The sequence below is a fragment of the Pelophylax lessonae genome (genome assembly GCF_965119305.1).
Source record: "Pelophylax lessonae genome assembly, chromosome: 6".
Taxonomy (NCBI): Eukaryota; Metazoa; Chordata; class Amphibia; order Anura; family Ranidae; genus Pelophylax; species Pelophylax lessonae.
The window spans coordinates 51,903,528-51,922,658 of NC_138773.1; the positions used below are offsets into that span (position 1 = coordinate 51,903,528).

The 19,131-nt window shown below is 43.0% G+C and overlaps 1 protein-coding gene across 1 annotated transcript in view; it reads right to left on the minus strand.

Moving 5' to 3' along the window:
* Positions 1-644: 644 nt before the first annotated feature.
* The window catches only part of CLCN7 (chloride voltage-gated channel 7), a 101,808-nt gene continuing 83,321 nt past the window's right edge, over positions 645-19,131 (minus strand). The window contains exons 21-25 of the mRNA XM_082260006.1: positions 18,203-18,329; positions 9,886-9,945; positions 6,614-6,790; positions 4,720-4,800; positions 645-1,279 (exon numbers count right to left, since the gene is read on the minus strand). Of these exons, the coding sequence (XP_082116132.1) occupies positions 1,193-1,279; positions 4,720-4,800; positions 6,614-6,790; positions 9,886-9,945; positions 18,203-18,329 (532 nt within the window). The 3' untranslated portion in view covers positions 645-1,192. The remainder of the gene's footprint in view (positions 1,280-4,719; positions 4,801-6,613; positions 6,791-9,885; positions 9,946-18,202; positions 18,330-19,131) is intronic.

Genomic DNA, 19,131 nt, shown 5'->3' on the forward strand with positions numbered 1-19,131 from the left:
CCCAACGCTGGCTGGTGTCAGAGCCTTCACGCCTGAGTTTGGCTGCTAGGCCTAAGCACTGCATAATGGAAAGAGGTGACATACTACCTCATACCTGTTGCAAGTACCAAGTATTTTGCAGCGATGACCACAGAAGAAGGAGCTATGGGAGTGTCACTGGATAGAAGAGTATAAAAGTGGTGGTGGTCGTGGAGTTACAATATTACTTTGCCCTGAATAAGCAAGGGGAAAGTGCCGCTTTAAAAGAGTTGCAAAACATGACCTGTATGACAACAACCTGTAAATAAAGGGTACCTGTTGAGTTCAAAGAAGCAGCCATTTTGTGCATTTATAACCAACATACCTCAAGCCGGAATGACTGTTGTTTCTTGGGAGCCCTTAGCCTTCCCATAGACAGGAAAAGTTATTCACGTTTTTGGCCTGATCAGGTGACAATCTCATGTTTATGGGCAAGACTGACACCTACTAGCTGACCTCTCCCAGGTGGAAGAGTAATCACACAGGTTGGATGACCTGCTCCAACAATTTAATTTCCCACCTGGAGATTAGTATTTTAGTAGATGTGCCTGAGGCAGAGCCACAAGTCCAGTGCCAGAAGGCAGCTGGACTATGCCTGCATGTCTGACACCCCCCCCCCCCCCCCCCTAAATTGGATAGTGGTCCGGGTCACAAAGTGGCTGCCTCCCTCAAAAACTCACGGAGCAGGTTCCCTTTAAAAGCTAGTCTGTAAAATTATATTTGATATATCTGTAACAATGGATTAGAGCGATCCAGCACCAGGACATGAAGATTTGAACACCGTAGAACAGCATTCTAGATCTGAAGAATTCCTGCACAAGTGAGTAGCGATCCCGCACCATGTTTGAATATTCGGACACAAGCAGACAGCCTGCACTAGATCTGAATATTCTAACAGCAGGATGTGTTCCTGAACCTGATCTGTACATACAAAGCCAGACAGTAGTCCCTGTGCCAAATTTAATTATTCTAACAGTTAAGTCCTTTGATGTCAGAAGTGTAAACCAAGAAGGGGCTCTGACAATAAAGGTCTTGCCATGTATGGCCACACGAGTCTGAATGTCCTTCAGGAGGCTTCAAGTCTGGCAGTGCTACGGGTTCACAGAACCAGTAACGTCTACTCCAAGGAAAGAAGATGAAAGTGGATTTGGCTAGAACCTAGGGAAAGGTATTATCACGTCTGTGCTAGGCATAGTTCTTCAAGGCCATTTTTGCCAATCCGATAGCGAGCGAGATCTTTCCTAGTGACCAAACCAACAACCTGCAGGTTAGAGAAAGAAGAGAATGAGTTAGCAGTTCTGGTTGGGTAGCAAAGAATTTCCTTAAACAAGTAGTGAAATGTACTGTTTATAGACAGTTAACCAGAAAGATACCTAAAAAGAATATGTTTGGATCTCAGAAATAACAAGCAATTAGAAAATTTAGGCTCATGTCATACTAGTGATCCTGTCACTGAAGGCAAACTGCAACAACAGGATTGCTAGTAAAGCAGAGGGGACTTGCCTATTTCTATGGCAGCAATATCTTGCTGGTTGAACCCAATGATGAGTCACAGAAGTGCCACTGCAGGACAGATAAAGTGCTCTCTTTAGCAATCCTGGGGCTGGCAAGTTGTCAGCTGCATGCAACAAACATTTAGTTCCAGCAAGTCAGTGACTAAATAACCAATTAGCTTTAGGCAAAATCAAAATAATTAACTAGGGCCATCACACCCTCATGCACATTAGAATTTGTGAAGAAGCACACATAGTCCTTGTGTTTCACAATTCCTGTGTTGGCTGTGATGTTGGCTTTTGGGCAAGAGGCATAGCTTGGGAATAGTAAAGACCCTCAGTACTCTGGTAGTTTCAGTGGTTGGAGATATTTTAACCAGAGGGTGGTAAAAAGCACACACTTACATACAATGAGACCTAGCTGTTCCACAAAGGCACACACCCGGAAGCCCCCAGCGTAATGCTAGAATGTGCATGGAGAATATGGAGGAGGTTTACTAAAACCCGTGCACACAGAATCTGGTGCAGCTGTGCATAGCAACCAATCAGCTTCTAACTTTACCTTGTTCAATGAGGGCTCTTTCACACTAGGGAGTCCATCGGCAGACTCAGTTTTTCTCAGCGGGGGGGATCAATCCGCCGATCCCCGGCTGAGCAGGAGGATGACAGCTGTGTCTCTGTGCTGTGTGCGGAGACACAGCTGTCCGGTCCCCATGCATCTTCATGGGGGAATCGCTCCATCCATCCAGATTTGATGGATGGGATGTCAGCGGACATGTCTCCACTGACATCCAAGGCCCCATAGAGATGCATGGGGTGACCGTTCAGATCCACCAAAAAAAACTGACAGGCGGATCTGAACGGTCCGCCTGTGTGAAAGGGGCCTTAAGTTTTGCAAATAAAACCTGGAAGTTGATTGGTTCCTATGCACAGCTGCACCAGATTCTGTGTCCACCAGTTTTAGTAAGTCCCCTCCTATGTGTGAATAACAATCTCACAACAGGTATCCTAGCACTGATGTTCTGTGCTGGGATCATAAAATTACAACAATTTCTGGCTGCAGACATCCTCATTAGCTAACTTCACTCCTGTACATGCGGAGGAGTTCAGTCATCCTGGCACACAGGATCTGTGCTGAAATGCAAACCGAGCTGCGCATGCACAGCTCAGTGTACATTCCAAAAAAAAAAAAAAGACTGCAAGCAGGCAGGTAGATTTATTTTATTGCAGACAAGACATTGAAGAGCCTGCTTGCTCACATTTTTTTAAAAATGAGACTTTAATTCCGTATTAATGTAAAATGTTCATGGTGAAAATTTGGAGTTTGAGAGTTACCCTTTATTGGCTAAAGTTATTTAAAGACCTATTTATAAACTTCTATTTAGCCAATAAATGATATTGTTAAACTCCAAACTTTCTGCTATAATCAAAGGCTAACCCAGTACAATACTCTAATCTAAATGTTATTTAACCTTTCTTATTCTTTTTTTGTTTTTTGTGCTGGCAAGCTGGATAAAGTGCTTTGGATTTTTTGCTAAAGCAGAGTTAAAGGCTTACAGCTGGATATACTGTATACGGGAGTGGTTTTGCTTGCCCAAGGATTTGTATTTATTCTTATATACTCCTGACATTTAGGCCCCATTCACACTTGCGCAACTTACTTTGGACCCCAGAGTCGCATGACAAGTCGCAACCCAGGTTTACCAATGAGTATCTTTTATATCTGTGCGACTTTAAAATAGTTACCACACTACATTGGTCCAACTTCCATGTGACTTGAGGGCCATAGATTTCAATGTAAACCCTCAAAATTCACATGAAAGTCACACCTGCATACTTTGTAAAGCACAAACAATCACATCATAGTCTGCTTTTTGACCTCCTGACCCAGTCCATCCCTTCTGCAGAGAAGCCCCTCCCAAAAAAATTGTCCAACCATCTCTGTTGCTGGTGTCCCTTCTGCAAGAGAAATGAGCTCTAACCCTAACCTAACCATAGCCCTAAACCCAACCCTAGCCCAATCAAACCATAACCCTAACCTTAGCCATAACCCTAACTCTTGCCCTAACCTTAGCCATAACACTAACCCTAATCACTGCAGCAGAAAAAGGAATCCTGTCACACCATATAGGTTATCAATGTTCAAAGTCGCAACAAAGTTGCACTCCTCCAAAGACAAATCAAGTCACACTGCAAGTCACAATGAAAACCACACGACTCTGAAGTTGCACAAGTGTAAATAGAGTCTTACAGGGCTCTGCCTCACAGAACAGTCCTGTCTAGTAGGGCAGAACACTTTTTTTCTCTGCTGTAGCTCAATAATACCTAATCTGGTTGGTTCAGCAGGGACCAGCTGAATTTCGGTACAGGTATGGGCAAGCTGGTTGTACACAAGTCGATTCACTGACTGACTTTTGTACAACCAGCCTATTGGAAAATGTTCTCTCGATCAGTGCTGCTGGCTATAGCTGGCAATGCTGATCAGTGTATCCTGAAGGAGAAACAGCAGACTGATGAGCTCAGCTCTGTCACTCTGCTCTATCATCCCATCAGAATGCTCCTGCAGCAAAACTTTTTGGCTCCTCCTTCCTTCCCCTACTTTAGCTATCAACTTCTTGCAGTGCAGCAGATCTCAGTTACATTCAGGCACTTAAACTTATTGCATTAACAAATATATTCAATGATATTTAATGGATTACAGAGCTGTATTAAATGTTTTTCTTCTATATCTGCCCTAATTGTTTTAGCCATGCTAGCTATAAACGCATTACAGAGGCTGCCATTTTTACTCGGTTGGATCATAACAGTGACTACGGGGTTGATTTACTAAACTTGGAGTGTGCAAAATTTGGTACAGCTCTGCATAGAAATCAATCAGCCTTTAGGTTTTTTTTTTTTTAGTCAAAGCTTAATTTAACAAACTGAAATTAGAAGCTGATTGGCTACCATGCACAGCTGCACCAGATTTTGCACTCTTCAGTTTTAATAAATCAACCCTTATTTTACCTAATAGCATCTGGAGAAAAAGGTGATGTCTGGGCTGCCAATACTAACCAAACAGATTCCAGCTGTCATTCTTCCTGCACAGGTTGGAAAGAAAATCACAGCTGGAATGTTTCTTATTAATGTCATGGCTCTTCTCATTTTCAGAAATCTCACCTGCAATAATTCTAGAAAATGTGATAGAACAAAAAAATGGTGTGCTTACTCTGTTATGACTGTCTACCACAACCAGATGCCGCAGTCCAAGTGCACGGAAAAGCTTGAACACGCGCGGTAATGATGCTTCCTGTGAATTGCATACACACAAGGATTAGAATATGTACATTGATTTGCATCAATATCATTGAATGTTGTGGGCAACACAAGTACCAGCTCTATTTTACTAGGTTTTGTAAAAGGACAGCTCCACAGTACCCTGATATTTCAGGTTTGTGTGGATACTGGCCAGATAAATAATCTTTTTTGGTCAGGCTCTCTAGTAACAAGATCTCAGTACAAGAATTTCCATTTCGGTCTAGCTGCTGTGATCGTAATAAAGGCCAAAGATGGTTTCCCGCTCTTATGGACTCTCCATAACAATGAACAGACAACTCGGGAATTACCTAAATTATGGACCTGGGGAGGGATTAGGGAGAGACACCAAGTATTGCAGGTCAGTGCTACCAGTGGAGTTAGAATGTTTGACAGCGTGTCCCCCTCACTCCCCCGCCGCTCAACCGAGTAGATCACAAAGAGAGAAAGTAATGAGTCCTGAGTGACAGAATTGTAATCGGGCAGCAGGCTTCACCTGAGACTAATGCCATCACTATTCATGCAGGGGGGAGGCCTATAATGACTGCACAATGGTACATTCTATAGAGTGTCAAACACATGCCCCATCTGAGCTCATCTTGAACTTTCATCAACCAACAACAATTTAATGTTACCAACCACCTCCCTGGTATCAATCACTTTCGTATCAGCCAGCCACGCCGATATGACAGGCGAACTGCAGCACTTCACACTGGGGAGTGCTTGCATTCCAGTCCAATCTGATCTATTTTAAAGATGTCATTGCTGGAGGAGAATGACAGAAGCAGAACTACATTGGCAGTGGGAGGTGAGGGAAGAGGAATGACTGGGGAAGGTTAAAGGTTCCAAAAGAGGTGACGGGTGTAAATGAAAGCGGGAGGTGGGAGGAAGATGAAATTGACAACAGAGTGTTGGTTAGTTAGAATGACAGCGGGAGGGCATAGCAGAGGGGGTGATAGCTACTGGGCTTTGTTTTTACTTCAGTGGTCCTCAACCCTGGTCCTCACTAACAGGCCAGGTTTGCAAGATAACAAATACATCCCAGGTGATTTCATTTGCTGCTCAGTGATTGCAGTACTCTAGTCTGCATCTCCTCAAGGTAATACTTAAAATCTGGCCTGTTAGTGGGCCCTGAGGACCGGAGTTGAGGACCACTGCCCTATATAAATGCTCATATATTGGGCTTCATACAGAGGTGGAGCTCACAGTCAAAAATGCAAGAAATGAAGAAGTGGTGTTTTTCTGCCAAATGGTTATGCGTATCATTTCTGAAGCTCAGATTTATTTATTTATTTTACCATGAATAATTGGACCAGCAAGTGATCTTTTATTCCTACTGAGACTTTCCTTTATAACATTACGATGAACACAGCAGGAGAGAGCTGATTATATAGCAGGGTTGGTGTTGTGCCAGAAACCCCAACCAACTGTAGCTGGACTCTACAAGAGATATAGAACCATGGTGGGAAATTCAGTTATCGGTTTTGGATAGGCTGACGCATTAAGCCTATGGTTTCAAAACTAACTGGGCAAGTCTGTACACTCAGTTGGAATAACTGAAGCATGCATGAGCACAGTTGTTTTAATCTAGTGTGCATATTTATGTTTTGTGCTTTTAGCCTTACAGCTATCTCATAGCCATAGGCTGCCTTATTTAGAACCTGCAAGGGAGGCATTTGGCCAGACCAGACAAGAGGCCCAGGCTCAGAGCTAGCCTACACAAGAAAGTCCAATCGTCACCCCACCTCAGGGTTCAGATGAGAAAAATAAATGTCTACACAATGTAAAATAAATTAAAATTGACCTACCTGGGGCACCGTGTATGGCGTGGGGTTCATGAAATCCGAGAGATCCATTAGGCACTCCCGCTCATCCTGTGACACATGTATAGACTGGATTGGTGGGAAGCGGGGGTAAGCATCTCTAAAATCCTTCAGCTTTAAGCTCCTCAGACTTGGGCTCATGTTCTCTCTCTCTACAAACACCTACAGAGAAGAGGATCGAGTAGTTAGGGAGAAAAAAAAAAAAAAACCACCACCACAACAAAAAACACACTTTGCATGATATATATACACACAACAAATAGGGCAATTAAAGGGGTCTTTTTCCCCAAACACATGAAGCAGACATTTTTCCATCACTGATCTCTGGAAGTCAGCAGCAAGTCTCCAAGGCACAAGTCCATCTGGCTCAACCAATACAGAAACACAGAACACCGTGTAATTGGACACAACCGGTCAGCTGATTTCAGCTGAAATCATAGGCGGAAATCAGCTGCCAAACTCGTGCTGTGTGCGAAGAATAGGTAGGCAGGGGGTGGGCGCATGCCTGCCCCAAAACCAGAAGGCGACTGCCAGGGTCATGTACGTGATCGTGCCTGTACCTAGCAATAATCGCATGCGAAAAATTTGGCATGCTGGTGGTACCAAAGTCGATTGATGGATCGGCTTGGGTACAATCAGCCTGTCCATACAAGGATCGAATCTCGGTCGGTACCTGCTGAACCGACCGAGATTTGATCAGTCTATGGTCAGCTTTAGGGTGGTAATTGAATATCTACCTGACAGCATATCTGTAACCAATATGGCTTAAGACCCCGTTCACACTGGGGCGACGCTACTTGCCAGGGCGACATCATAGGTCGTGGTGCGCAGCTCGCACCGTGACCTCGGAGCGGCCGGCACGGACTTCATATCATTGAAGTCAATGCAGGTAGCTCCGGGTCGCCCCAAAGAAGCTCCGGACCCTTTTTCTAAGTCGGAGCGACTTGTGTCGCTCCTATTAGAACGGGTCCACAGCTTCTCTATGGCAGGCGACCTGTCAGGCGACCAGGTCGCCTGACAGGTCGCCCCAGTGTGAAAGGGGTCTTAAAGGCTTGTTTACACTTGACTAAATTTCTAAAGCCTAACAAACACTCCTCCCTATGGCGTTAAGTATGGGCAATGAACTCGCTTTAATTAGCATTAGTATGGGTGTGAGACTGGCATTTTACAAATCATTGAGTTAAAAATGCTCCCCAAAAGCACTATGAGCAGTTCTGAAGCGTTTGCCTAGTGGTAAGGTGTGTAAAAATACTGCTCCACAAACGCATATCCCATTACAGTTAATAGGCTAATCCTAATGCCCAGCAACTGCCTTCCAAAGCATTTGTGAAGCGTTACCATAGACTTCAATGGGAGGCATTGAAAGCTTCAAACGCCTCCTGACTCGACATGAGATTTAATTCTGAAGCGACGCTAACGCTTCAAGTTTTGATAGTGTGAACAGCACTATGTGCTGTCTATTGTATCTTCTGCATGGGGGTTTAAGGGGCATTTTTAACGCCTCTCAAACACCCTTTTTAATGCCAGTGTGAACCTTAAACCAACTTGAGAGGATCAAACTACCTTTTATTACATGTGCTATTTTCATACCATATAAATCTCATTATGCCAAAAACATAGATGTGCAAGTCTGACAGCCCTGTGCAATGCAGTACAGGCTTACCAGCTGACACTGCACATACCCACTAAAAGTTGGATTTCTGCTGTGTACAAAATTGTGAATGGATATATGGTGAAGACAGTTATAATAGCAATAATTTAAAATCTATTTATTGAATGCATGACGGGACTAAATGCTTTTTTGCTTTTACATTGTGTGGAGTAATACTAAAAACCCTAAAACCAGCCATGCATGGATCGACACGTAGCCGGTAAAAGGAGGGACCAGCTGAGATTTAATTAATCTATGGGCAGGCTGATTGTACCAAAGTCGATTAACCACTTAAGGCCCGGAAGATTTTACCCCCTTCCTGACCAGGGGGTTTTTTGCGATTTTTTACTGCGTGAATTTAATGGACAATTGCGCGGTCGTGCGACGCTGTACCTAAACGAATTTGACGTCCTTTTTTTTCCCACAAACAGAGCTTTCTTTTGGTGGTATTTGATCACCTGTGTGATTTTTTGATCATGCGCTATAAACAAAAAAGCAGCGTCAATTTTGCAAAAATAACAATATTTTTCACATTTTTTTTATATGAAATTCCCCAAAAAAAAAAAGTAAAAATCAAAATTTTTTAACATTTTCGGCCAATTTGTTTTCTGCTACATATGTTTGGTAAAAAAAAAAAAAAAAAAAAAAAAAAAATAGCAAAAAGCGTATTTTGATTGGTTTGTGCAAAAGTTATTGCGTTTACTAACAAAAGGGAAAGATTTTTGTCATTTTTGTTGTTTTTTTTTTTTAACGAGTAATGGCGGCGATCTGCGATTTTTTTTGCGGGACTGCGACATTGCGGCGGACATATCGGACCCTTGACTGACATTTTTGACACTTTTGGGGTTACCAGTGACATTACTACAGTAATCAGTGCTATACATATGCACTGTTACTGTAAAAATGACACTGGCAGGGAAGGGGTTAACTGTATTGGAGAGGGAGGGGTTAAGTGTGTCCTAGGGGCGTGATTCTAACTGTGATGGGACATGGCTACTGGTGTAAGAACAGAGATCAACGGTCCTACATAGTAGAACCGTCTGATCTCCATTTTTACATAGGGGAGAATGACAGGCGGCTTGTTTATATTAGCCGCTTGCCTTTCTCCCTTCCCGGCGAACGATCGCGAGTGACCGGCGGACATCGGGTCCGCCGGTCACACGCACTGACTGGTTAGGGAACGAGCCGGGGCGGGCGCGCGCTCGCCCGCTATTGGCTCACAAGCCAGTGACAGGCTAGTGACGTACCGGTACGTCACTTTGCCTGGCCGGGGCTGACTGCCGCAGTATATGTACTTGCGGCGGTCGGCAACCGATCGACTTAGGTACAACCAGCCTGTCAGAGTTATTACATGTGATTACTACCGGTGGCTGTAGCCGCTAACAGTAATTATTGTGTTCTGCCAGGCCAGGAAAGTGCAGACACACACTAGCAGAACACAATGATACTGCAAAAGGCATCCCCCATACTCACTGACTGTGTTAATGGGGGAATCATCTATGGGCTGCTTAAGCCACACTTTGTATCAGTCACAGCAAGGATCCATACTACCTGTAGAACACTTTAAGCAATCCAGTATGATGCAACAGAGGGGTTCATAGCGTACCTTATGTTTTAGAAGAACGATAAGCTGAGATCTCAGGATCAGACCACACAATCGTGGTGGCTGTAAAAAGAAAAAGAGACAGAGACTGTAAGCAAAGGAAAACCATCTTGCAGCACCTGACACCATTAAAGGGGCACCCATGATATTCAGTATTAATTATGCCAAAGGAGAATTTCTGAGGCTGTGGACTTGGTAAAGCAGATAGAAACTGCAAACATGATGCAGGGGATTGTCAGACAGCAGAGACTTGACAAAGATGCATTTAGTAAATTAAAGCTGAATTAAACCCCAAAACAATAAAAATGATTTAGAAATTGTATACCCCAGCTATGTGAAAGCTTAGAAGTGGTTTGCCAACATCCCTATGAACTGAACAAGCAGAATGGGGGGGGTCCCCCTAGGGTGTGGGACTTTACCGGCAAACACACTTCCACAAGTAGATAAAAATTATATCATTTTATTAAACAAAGTTTAAAATTGATCTTGCATAGATCAAACAGGTCACATAGATTGTACAGATAGTATATAGGTATAATTTTTAAAAGAAAATGGAGAGAATTGTGTTGCATATACTCAATGGTACATGTTGACTTCTTGAAGGAAATCCTCCCACCCGACGCGTTTCAGGCACGCAGGCCTTTCTTCGGGGGTCTGAAGTGGGGAGATTTGTGATTTCCTACATGACATAGTAAGCATTGTTTAGATTAGTTACATAAACGTTTTGTCATGTAACTAATCTGTCCCACACCCTAGGGGGACCCCCCATTCTGCCAAAACAATAAAAATGTATATATTGCAGCTTAGCAATTTGTGGTGGCTGCATTCGTTTTCTTTTAGACTTTTTTCCTGGTGATCTAGCCAGTAACACTTCCCATTTTAGCGTGTCTCCACGCTGGATGGAGGAGCAACAGAGACACCCTTGGACAGCAACACTGTCAGTCTGGAGAAAGGGTACCGTATATGGAGGTTTTCTATTTGTTTTTGTCTATTGGTTGAACTCAATTTCAGCGTGGGCCACAGCAACATTCTGGTTGCCCTGAAAGGGCCGGTTGCATCTATAAGACTAGATGTCCAGAGCATCCCCCCCCCCCCACCACCACCATCAGGAGCCAAGAGTCCCCTACCCTCCTTGATATCACAGTGCACCCCTCTTACCATGTGATGCTACGGAAAGTAAATGGGGGCAAGATCTGGGAAGCAGAAAGAGCAGGGCCTGGAGGAGGACCAGAGGAGGGCTGGAGTCATCCGCAGGAGTCTTCTGAATCCTGAGACCAGGGGAGGCTGATATGAGGGGGTGCTGCAGCTGCACACAGAGGTGTCGGATCTGCAGGAGTTCTGTCGTCCTCTCTACTGCCAACTGCTGAGGTGGGGGTGGGCAGAGACAAGCCTCTCCACAACTGCATAGAGAGGCGCAGGATCTGACGGAAAAGTTCTGTTGTCCTCTCTGCTGTCGAATGATGAGACAAAGTAGGAGAAGAGAAAAGGGGGAGTGCCGCAGCTACAAGATAGGTGTGAGGGCCGCAATAAATGGCCAGACAGGCCAAATTTGGACCGTGGACCTAGTGTTTGACACAGGAACTAGATGGACTTGTGTCTTTTTTAACCCAAACCTCTAACTGCCACTTTTGCTGGACAGTTTGGACTGTTAAGGGAAGTTGAAAAACAGACTTGCTGGCTGGATCACTAAATGGGTTTTTGGTTTAACACCATGTTAAGACAAACTGCAGGAGATTGAGCCATGAGACTGCTGGAGATCACTGCTATTATAACCTCTTTTAGAGATTGGGAATAGGTTACAAGAGCTTGTAAAAAGGACACCAATAGCTGAGAATTTTAGAAATCAATGGTTCCACATTTTTGCTACAGGCCACTTAAAAAATACCAGTCAACACATTCAATTTTACCTGCAGTAAGATCCATTAAAAACATCACCGGAAAGTATATATTTAAAAAAAAAAAAGTGAAGAGAGCGCACATTCCGTTACAGAACCTGCGCCGACTGATCACGTCTGAGTATGCACCTAGGCAAGGAAAACACCAACTACTGGGCCCTTGGGCAAGTGAACATGTCAGAGTAGATAACATTACAAACACAACAGGACATGACTGCAGGAACCACAAGGTGGCGCTACATACAGACAATTTCTCCACTGTGTGCCAAGGAAACTCCTGCATTCAGAAAACACACAGTTCACAAATATTAAGCCCCAGGTTAGAACACAGGAAGGTCCTGGAGCAGAATACACCTTTTTTTCCTGATATTTATTTAGCAGTATGATCACCACACCCTTTACAAAACCTAGCACGCCCCTTACATTCCAGGGTTCCTACAGGCCCATCTCGTTATTACAGACAGATTTTAAAATGCTGGCCACGGTTTTAGCTAGCAGGTTGAACAAGGTGATCTTCAATATTGTCCATGCAGATCAATCCGGACTTATGCCACAAAAATTGACAGCAATTTACCCGAGACACTTGTTTGATAATATGCAGAGCCCAACTAATACCACAGGGTGCCACTCGCTGTCGCTCGACGTCAAAAAGGCATTCGACTGTATTGAGTGGATGTACCTTTGGAAAACCCTTGAACATTTTGGATTTGGGGATACATTAATTTCTTGGGTTCAGTTGCTGTATCATAATCCAAGTGCTGTCGTTAGAGTGGGGGGTAGAATCTCGGGGACCTTTCAACTGGAGAGAGGTACTAAGCAGGGATGCCCATTGCCCCCCCTCCAATTTGCCGTCTCCACTGAACCATTAGCGGCCCTCATTAGGTCTGCTTGAGGGTATTGCGGGTTTTTAATATGGTCTCTTAAATGAGAAAACAATGTTATGCTTGGAGGATATGCTCCTCCTCCTGGGTGACACTGGGCTCTCCCTGCGTACTGCTATGTTCATTATTTCTACTTTGTTTACCTACTTGGGCCTTAATTGGTTCAAATCTGCTGTATTGCCATTGGATGGCCTCGTTGACCCCACCCCTTCCTCTCCATGTTCAAGAGAGCAAAGATATAAATCTAGGGTAAACGATGGCTCTCCCTAGTTGGAAAAGCCAACCTAATAAAAATGATCACTATGTCCCCCAGCTGTTATACAGTTAAGTCCATATACATTTGGACACAGGCACAATTTTAGTTTTGTTCAGGTTATCTACCAAAGCATTATGAAGCTATAGTTACATAATGGATATGGGCTGAAAGTGCATGCTCTCAGGTTTACTTTGAGGGTATGTACATCCAAATTGGAGAAATGGTTTAGGAATTACAGCTCTAAAGAAAAGCCATCCCTCTTTTTTCAAGGGACCTAAAGTAATTGGACAACTGAATCAAAAAGCGGTTTCATGGCCAGGTGGGGGCTACTCTTGTTATTGCTTCATCAATTAAGCAGGTAAAAGGTCTGGAGTGGATTCTAAGTGTGGTATTTGCAATCTATTGCCGTGAACCTACTTCATGCGTTTAAAGGAGCTGTCCATGCAAGTGAAAGAGGCCATTGTAAGGCTTCAAAAACGAAACCAGTCCATCAAAGAGAGAGCAGCAACATTAGGAGTCATCAAATCAACAGTTTGGTGCATTCTGAGGAAAGAAGAACGCACTGGTGAGCTCAGCAACATAAAAATGCCTGGACGTCCACGGAAGACAACAGCGGTAGATGATCGCAGGATCCTCTCTATGGTAAAAAAAAAAACCCATTCACAACATCCAGAGAAGTGATGGACACTCCAGGAGGTGGGCGTATCATTGTCAAAGTTTGCAGTCAAGAGAAAACTTCATGAGAACAAATACAGAGGGTTCACCACAAGGTGCAACCATTCATAAGCCTGAAGAATAGAAAAGTCAGATTGGACTTTTCCAAAAAAAAAACATCTAAAAAAGCCAGACCAGTTCTGGAAAAGCATTCATTGGACAGATAAAACTAAGATTATTCTGTACCAGAAGGACGGGAAGGAAAAAGTGTGGAGAGGGCTTGGAACAGCTAATGATCCAAAGCACACAACATCATTGGTAAAACATGGTGGAGGCAGTGTGATGGCATGGGCATGCCTGGCTTCCAGTGGCACTGGGTCATTGGTATTTATTGACGATGTGACAGAAGACAGAAGCAGCCGGATGAATTCTGCAGTGTTTAGAGATATACTGTCAGCCCAGATTCAGACAAATGCAGCAAAGTTGATTGGACAGCGCTTCACAGTACAGATGGACAATGATCCAAAACACACTGCAAAAGCAACCCAGGAGCTTTTGAAGGAAAAGAAGAAGTGAAATATTCTGCAATGGATGAGTCAATTACCCGATCACAACCCAATTGAGCTTGCATTTCACCTGCTGAAGGCAAAACTAAAGGCAGAAAGACCCACAAACAAAGAACAACTGAAGACAGCTGTAGTTAGAACCTGGCAAAGCATCAGAAATGAGGAAACCCAGTCTTTGGTAATGTCCATGGGTTCCCGACATCAGGCAGTCATTGCCAGTAAAGGATTCTGATCAAAATATTAAAAATGAACATTTTATTTATGATTATATTTGTCCAATTAGATTTGATCCCTTGAAAATGTGGGGGAATTCATTTGGATGCCTTTGTTGTCTTTTGGTTCTGGTGACAGAGCCACAAGTATGAAAATTGTGCCTGTGTCCATATATATATATATATATATATATATATAGTTTGCAGTCAAGAGAAAACTTCATGAGAACAAATACAGAGGGTTCACCACAAGGTGCAACCATTCATAAGCCTGAAGAATAGAAAAGTCAGATTGGACTTTTCCAAAAAAAAAACATCTAAAAAAGCCAGACCAGTTCTGGAAAAGCATTCATTGGACAGATAAAACTAAGATTATTCTGTACCAGAAGGACGGGAAGGAAAAAGTGTGGAGAGGGCTTGGAACAGCTAATGATCCAAAGCACACAACATCATTGGTAAAACATGGTGGAGGCAGTGTGATGGCATGGGCATGCCTGGCTTCCAGTGGCACTGGGTCATTGGTATTTATTGACGATGTGACAGAAGACAGAAGCAGCCGGATGAATTCTGCAGTGTTTAGAGATATACTGTCAGCCCAGATTCAGACAAATGCAGCAAAGTTGATTGGACAGCGCTTCACAGTACAGATGGACAATGATCCAAAACACACTGCAAAAGCAACCCAGGAGCTTTTGAAGGAAAAGAAGAAGTGAAATATTCTGCAATGGATGAGTCAATTACCCGATCACAACCCAATTGAGCTTGCATTTCACCTGCTGAAGGCAAAACTAAAGGCAGAAAGACCCACAAACAAAGAACAACTGAAGACAGCTGTAGTTAGAACCTGGCAAAGCATCAGAAATGAGGAAACCCAGTCTTTGGTAATGTCCATGGGTTCCCGACATCAGGCAGTCATTGCCAGTAAAGGATTCTGATCAAAATATTAAAAATGAACATTTTATTTATGATTATATTTGTCCAATTAGATTTGATCCCTTGAAAATGTGGGGGAATTCATTTGGATGCCTTTGTTGTCTTTTGGTTCTGGTGACAGAGCCACAAGTATGAAAATTGTGCCTGTGTCCATATATATATATATATATATATATATATATATATATATATATATATATATATATATATATATATATATATATATATGGACCTAACTGTATTTAGTGTGCATAATACCCCTATGGTGGTACCTTTGCGAATCTTTCGCACAGGTAATTCTATTTTTAGGTCCTTACTCTGGAGGGACAGGTTACCCAGAATTAGATTGGAGCAGTTACAGAGACCCAAAGAGAAAGGAGGCATTGCACTACCTAACCGGTGGCTTTACTACCTGGCTGCCCAGGTACAGCACCTCCGCACTGGCCAGGATCAGACTTTTCCTCCTACAAAGATTCCACTCTTGCCATAGTCCTGTACTACATTCCAGGATTTACCAGGTGGGTTGAAAGCCCTTAGTTTCCGTCAAACCCAATAAGCTCTATCTTGCTTATGTGTTGATGCATAAGGTCTGGAACTAAATTAAACCGCTAGAAAGATTTAAGGGCTTTTCTAGCTATGCTCCTATTTGGCACAATGAAGTTATCCCTGAATTTGCCAAACTACAGCCTGCACCTAGGTGGGGAGCGAAAGGCTTCACACACTTACATCATATTTCAGACAGGGGAGCTGCTCCCTTTTCAGGAGTTGCAGACTAGGTTCCAGCTCCTGAACTGAATACATTTTTATTACATGCAACTCAAACATGCAGTGGCTGCACATGGGACTGGCATCTGTCCCCTACCCCTATTGTCCACCTCATTCAAAATTTGCCATCTAAGAAAAGGTCTAATCTCCCAGTGCTATAGGATGCTCCTCTTAGCCTACCTACCTACAGGGTTATCCCTGTAAAGCCCTAGAATGTTGGGAGAAAGATGTAGGCACCTTTGGGAAGGAACGATGGGATAGTGTCCTGAAAACTGTTTATCTTAGCTCCCTAGATGCATCCCAGAGGCTTTCACAATTGAACATTATCTTATAGGCTCACTACACCCCTAATAAATTATATGCCACAGGCCTATTAGATTCTCATATCTGTTGCAAGTGTTGTTGTGACCAGTGCAACCTTATCCATGTGCTTTGGCGTTGTCAAAAACTCCACAGGTATTTGACCAAGATATTGAACACGGCGTTCCAAGTTGCAATGCCCTTAGACCCCAAAATGTGCTTATTGGGTAAATTGGATGATCCCCAATTAACTGATTACTCCTGGGTAGCTATTAATAGGGCTCTGTTCCAAGCCAGAAATCTCATCCTGCAGCACTGGGAGGCGGAGTAGCTGCCGATACATCGAGAATGGGTTGAACGTATGGGCCAAACATTGCACTTAGAGAAACTTATTTTTCAGCATCACTGAATGCCCTGGGAAACATAAAACGTTGTGGGATTACTGGTTAGCTACAGCAGGCCTGTGACGGTATTCACTGTCACTGGAGGTGAGGAGCAGATAATTAATGGTTTGAATTGCTTCAGATGGGACAGTAATATTTGTCAGCAATATCTTCATATAGAAATATGAAGATTTATTCCCACTTTACACTGGGAGACTTAGGCTGGCCATACACTATACAATTTTCTTGTTCAACTTTCCTTTAGATTTACCAAAACCATGTAATATAGGGTCAAACCTAAACACTTTCAATTTGTATGCAATCAGGCAGGCCCTTGCACTACATAGTTTAAGGTAAATCTAAAGGAAATTGAATAAGAAAATTGTATAGTGTATGGCCAGCCTTAGACTGTTATAGACCATTGCCATGAAGTCTGACTTGAAGACAAGCACACAGAATACACATTATCTAGGAGAGAGACATACAGACTGTCATAGACAGACTTCCCTATTGTTTGTGTATTGAAATGGAATGTGGATTGTTTCTGTCCCGTTGTTAATGTTAATGACCTCCCATTGTTCTGTCCAGATGGCTAGATAATTAGTTCCTGTATACACTTTCATCTGCATAGGATACTGTAATCAGCCAGAGGGGAGGGATTGTGTACACTGTATGGGAATGACTTGAGTGTAAAACCCTGTTTCTATTGGATTGTAAATGCCATGTCCTGTCCCCAACAAGGTCCACCTGGGCGGTAACCTTGTGGGGGAAAACTGTATAAAAGAGCAGTTGTACCATTAAGGTTTGAGTCATACTTCACCCTCAATCGAGAGTCCTGTCTCTTATTGGGGGGGGATCTACAACAAGGGATTGCTATGCTCTTCATACTCCCTTGGATAATCACCAAGCTCTTGTAAGAGCTTGTTCCTGTTCTTGTTCCTGGGTCACTCTCTGGGGAAAGAAGTTCACCCACGGGAACCTGGAGCCTTGTCGTAGGTCCAGGGTGGGTAGGAGACGGCGAGACCCCAACCAAGCTGCAGCGGTACGTGGGGTCTGACGTGGTTATGGTGTCTGGTGGAGTGCTTGGAGCCCTTGGGAAGCACTAGGAGCATCTGTCAACGGAGGTACCCTGTCGGGGTGCTGGTTGATCCGTTACAAGGCCTATCCCCCATTGATCTTGTACTGGATAGACTCCTATAGCTATTTTCCTATTCGGTTATGACTCAATGCCTCTATAAGTGGGTTGCTGTGTACGCCTCATGGTATGGTGCGCTGCTGTACTTTTCTTGTTGTTTTAGATTTCTAGTATGCTATATTTTGCCAGGAATATTATTGCGCTACTCCCATGTACATATGTATATGCTCGTATCACTTCATGCTCTTTGCAATAATTGTGTGCTCTGGATGATGTTTTGTTACACTCAAACTTTCTTCTTGACTTAAAAAATGATCACCAAACTATGGTCTGTTCTCACCTGTCCTGAATCATTTTCTACAACTGGGAATCCATTGTGGTTTGATGAAGTGTCACTCAGGATGTCCACAATGATGCCTACTTTTTCTCTCCGTCGTAGACAGGTGACCGGTGTGCTCATTACCTCCCTTACAAAGAGAACAGGAAATTAATGGACAAAGCAATACAAAACAGGAAGAAATCTGTGCTGACAGCCTAAAAAAAGAAACCTGTGGTTTCTCCATAAAGGGATTAATAATTGGTCATCTCATTCTAGCTCTTCAATAACCTCTCATTCTTCTAGCTCATCTATAACCCTTCATATCGTTCTAGCTCATCTATAAATCAGTCATATCGTTTTCGGTCGTCTATACCCTCTCATATTGTACTAGTTCATCTATAACCCCTTCATATTGCTCTGGCTAATCTATAACCACTCATATTGTTCTAGCTCATCTAAAGCCCCCTATTGCTCTAGCCCATCTATAACCTCTCATTCTTCTAGCTCCTCTATAACCCCTCATATCGTTCTAGCTCATCTATAAATTGGTCATATTGTTCTAGCTCATTTATAACCCCCTCATATTGCTCAACTTTCATATAATTCTAGCTCATCTATACCTTCTCACATTGTTCTAGATCATCTATAATCCCTCTCATTGTTCTAGCTCATCTATAATCCTTTAGATTATTCTAGCTCATCTATAATCCCTTATATTGTTCTAGCTCATCTATAATCCTTTAGATTGTTCTAGCTAATCTATAATCCCTTATATTATTCTAGCTCATCTATAATCCCTTATATTGTTCTAGCTCATCTATAATCCCTTATATTGTTCTAGCTCATCTATAATCCCTTATATTGTTCTAGCTCATCTATAATCCCTTATATTGTTCTAGCTCATCTATAATCCCTTATATTGTTCTAGCTCATCTATAATCCCTTATATT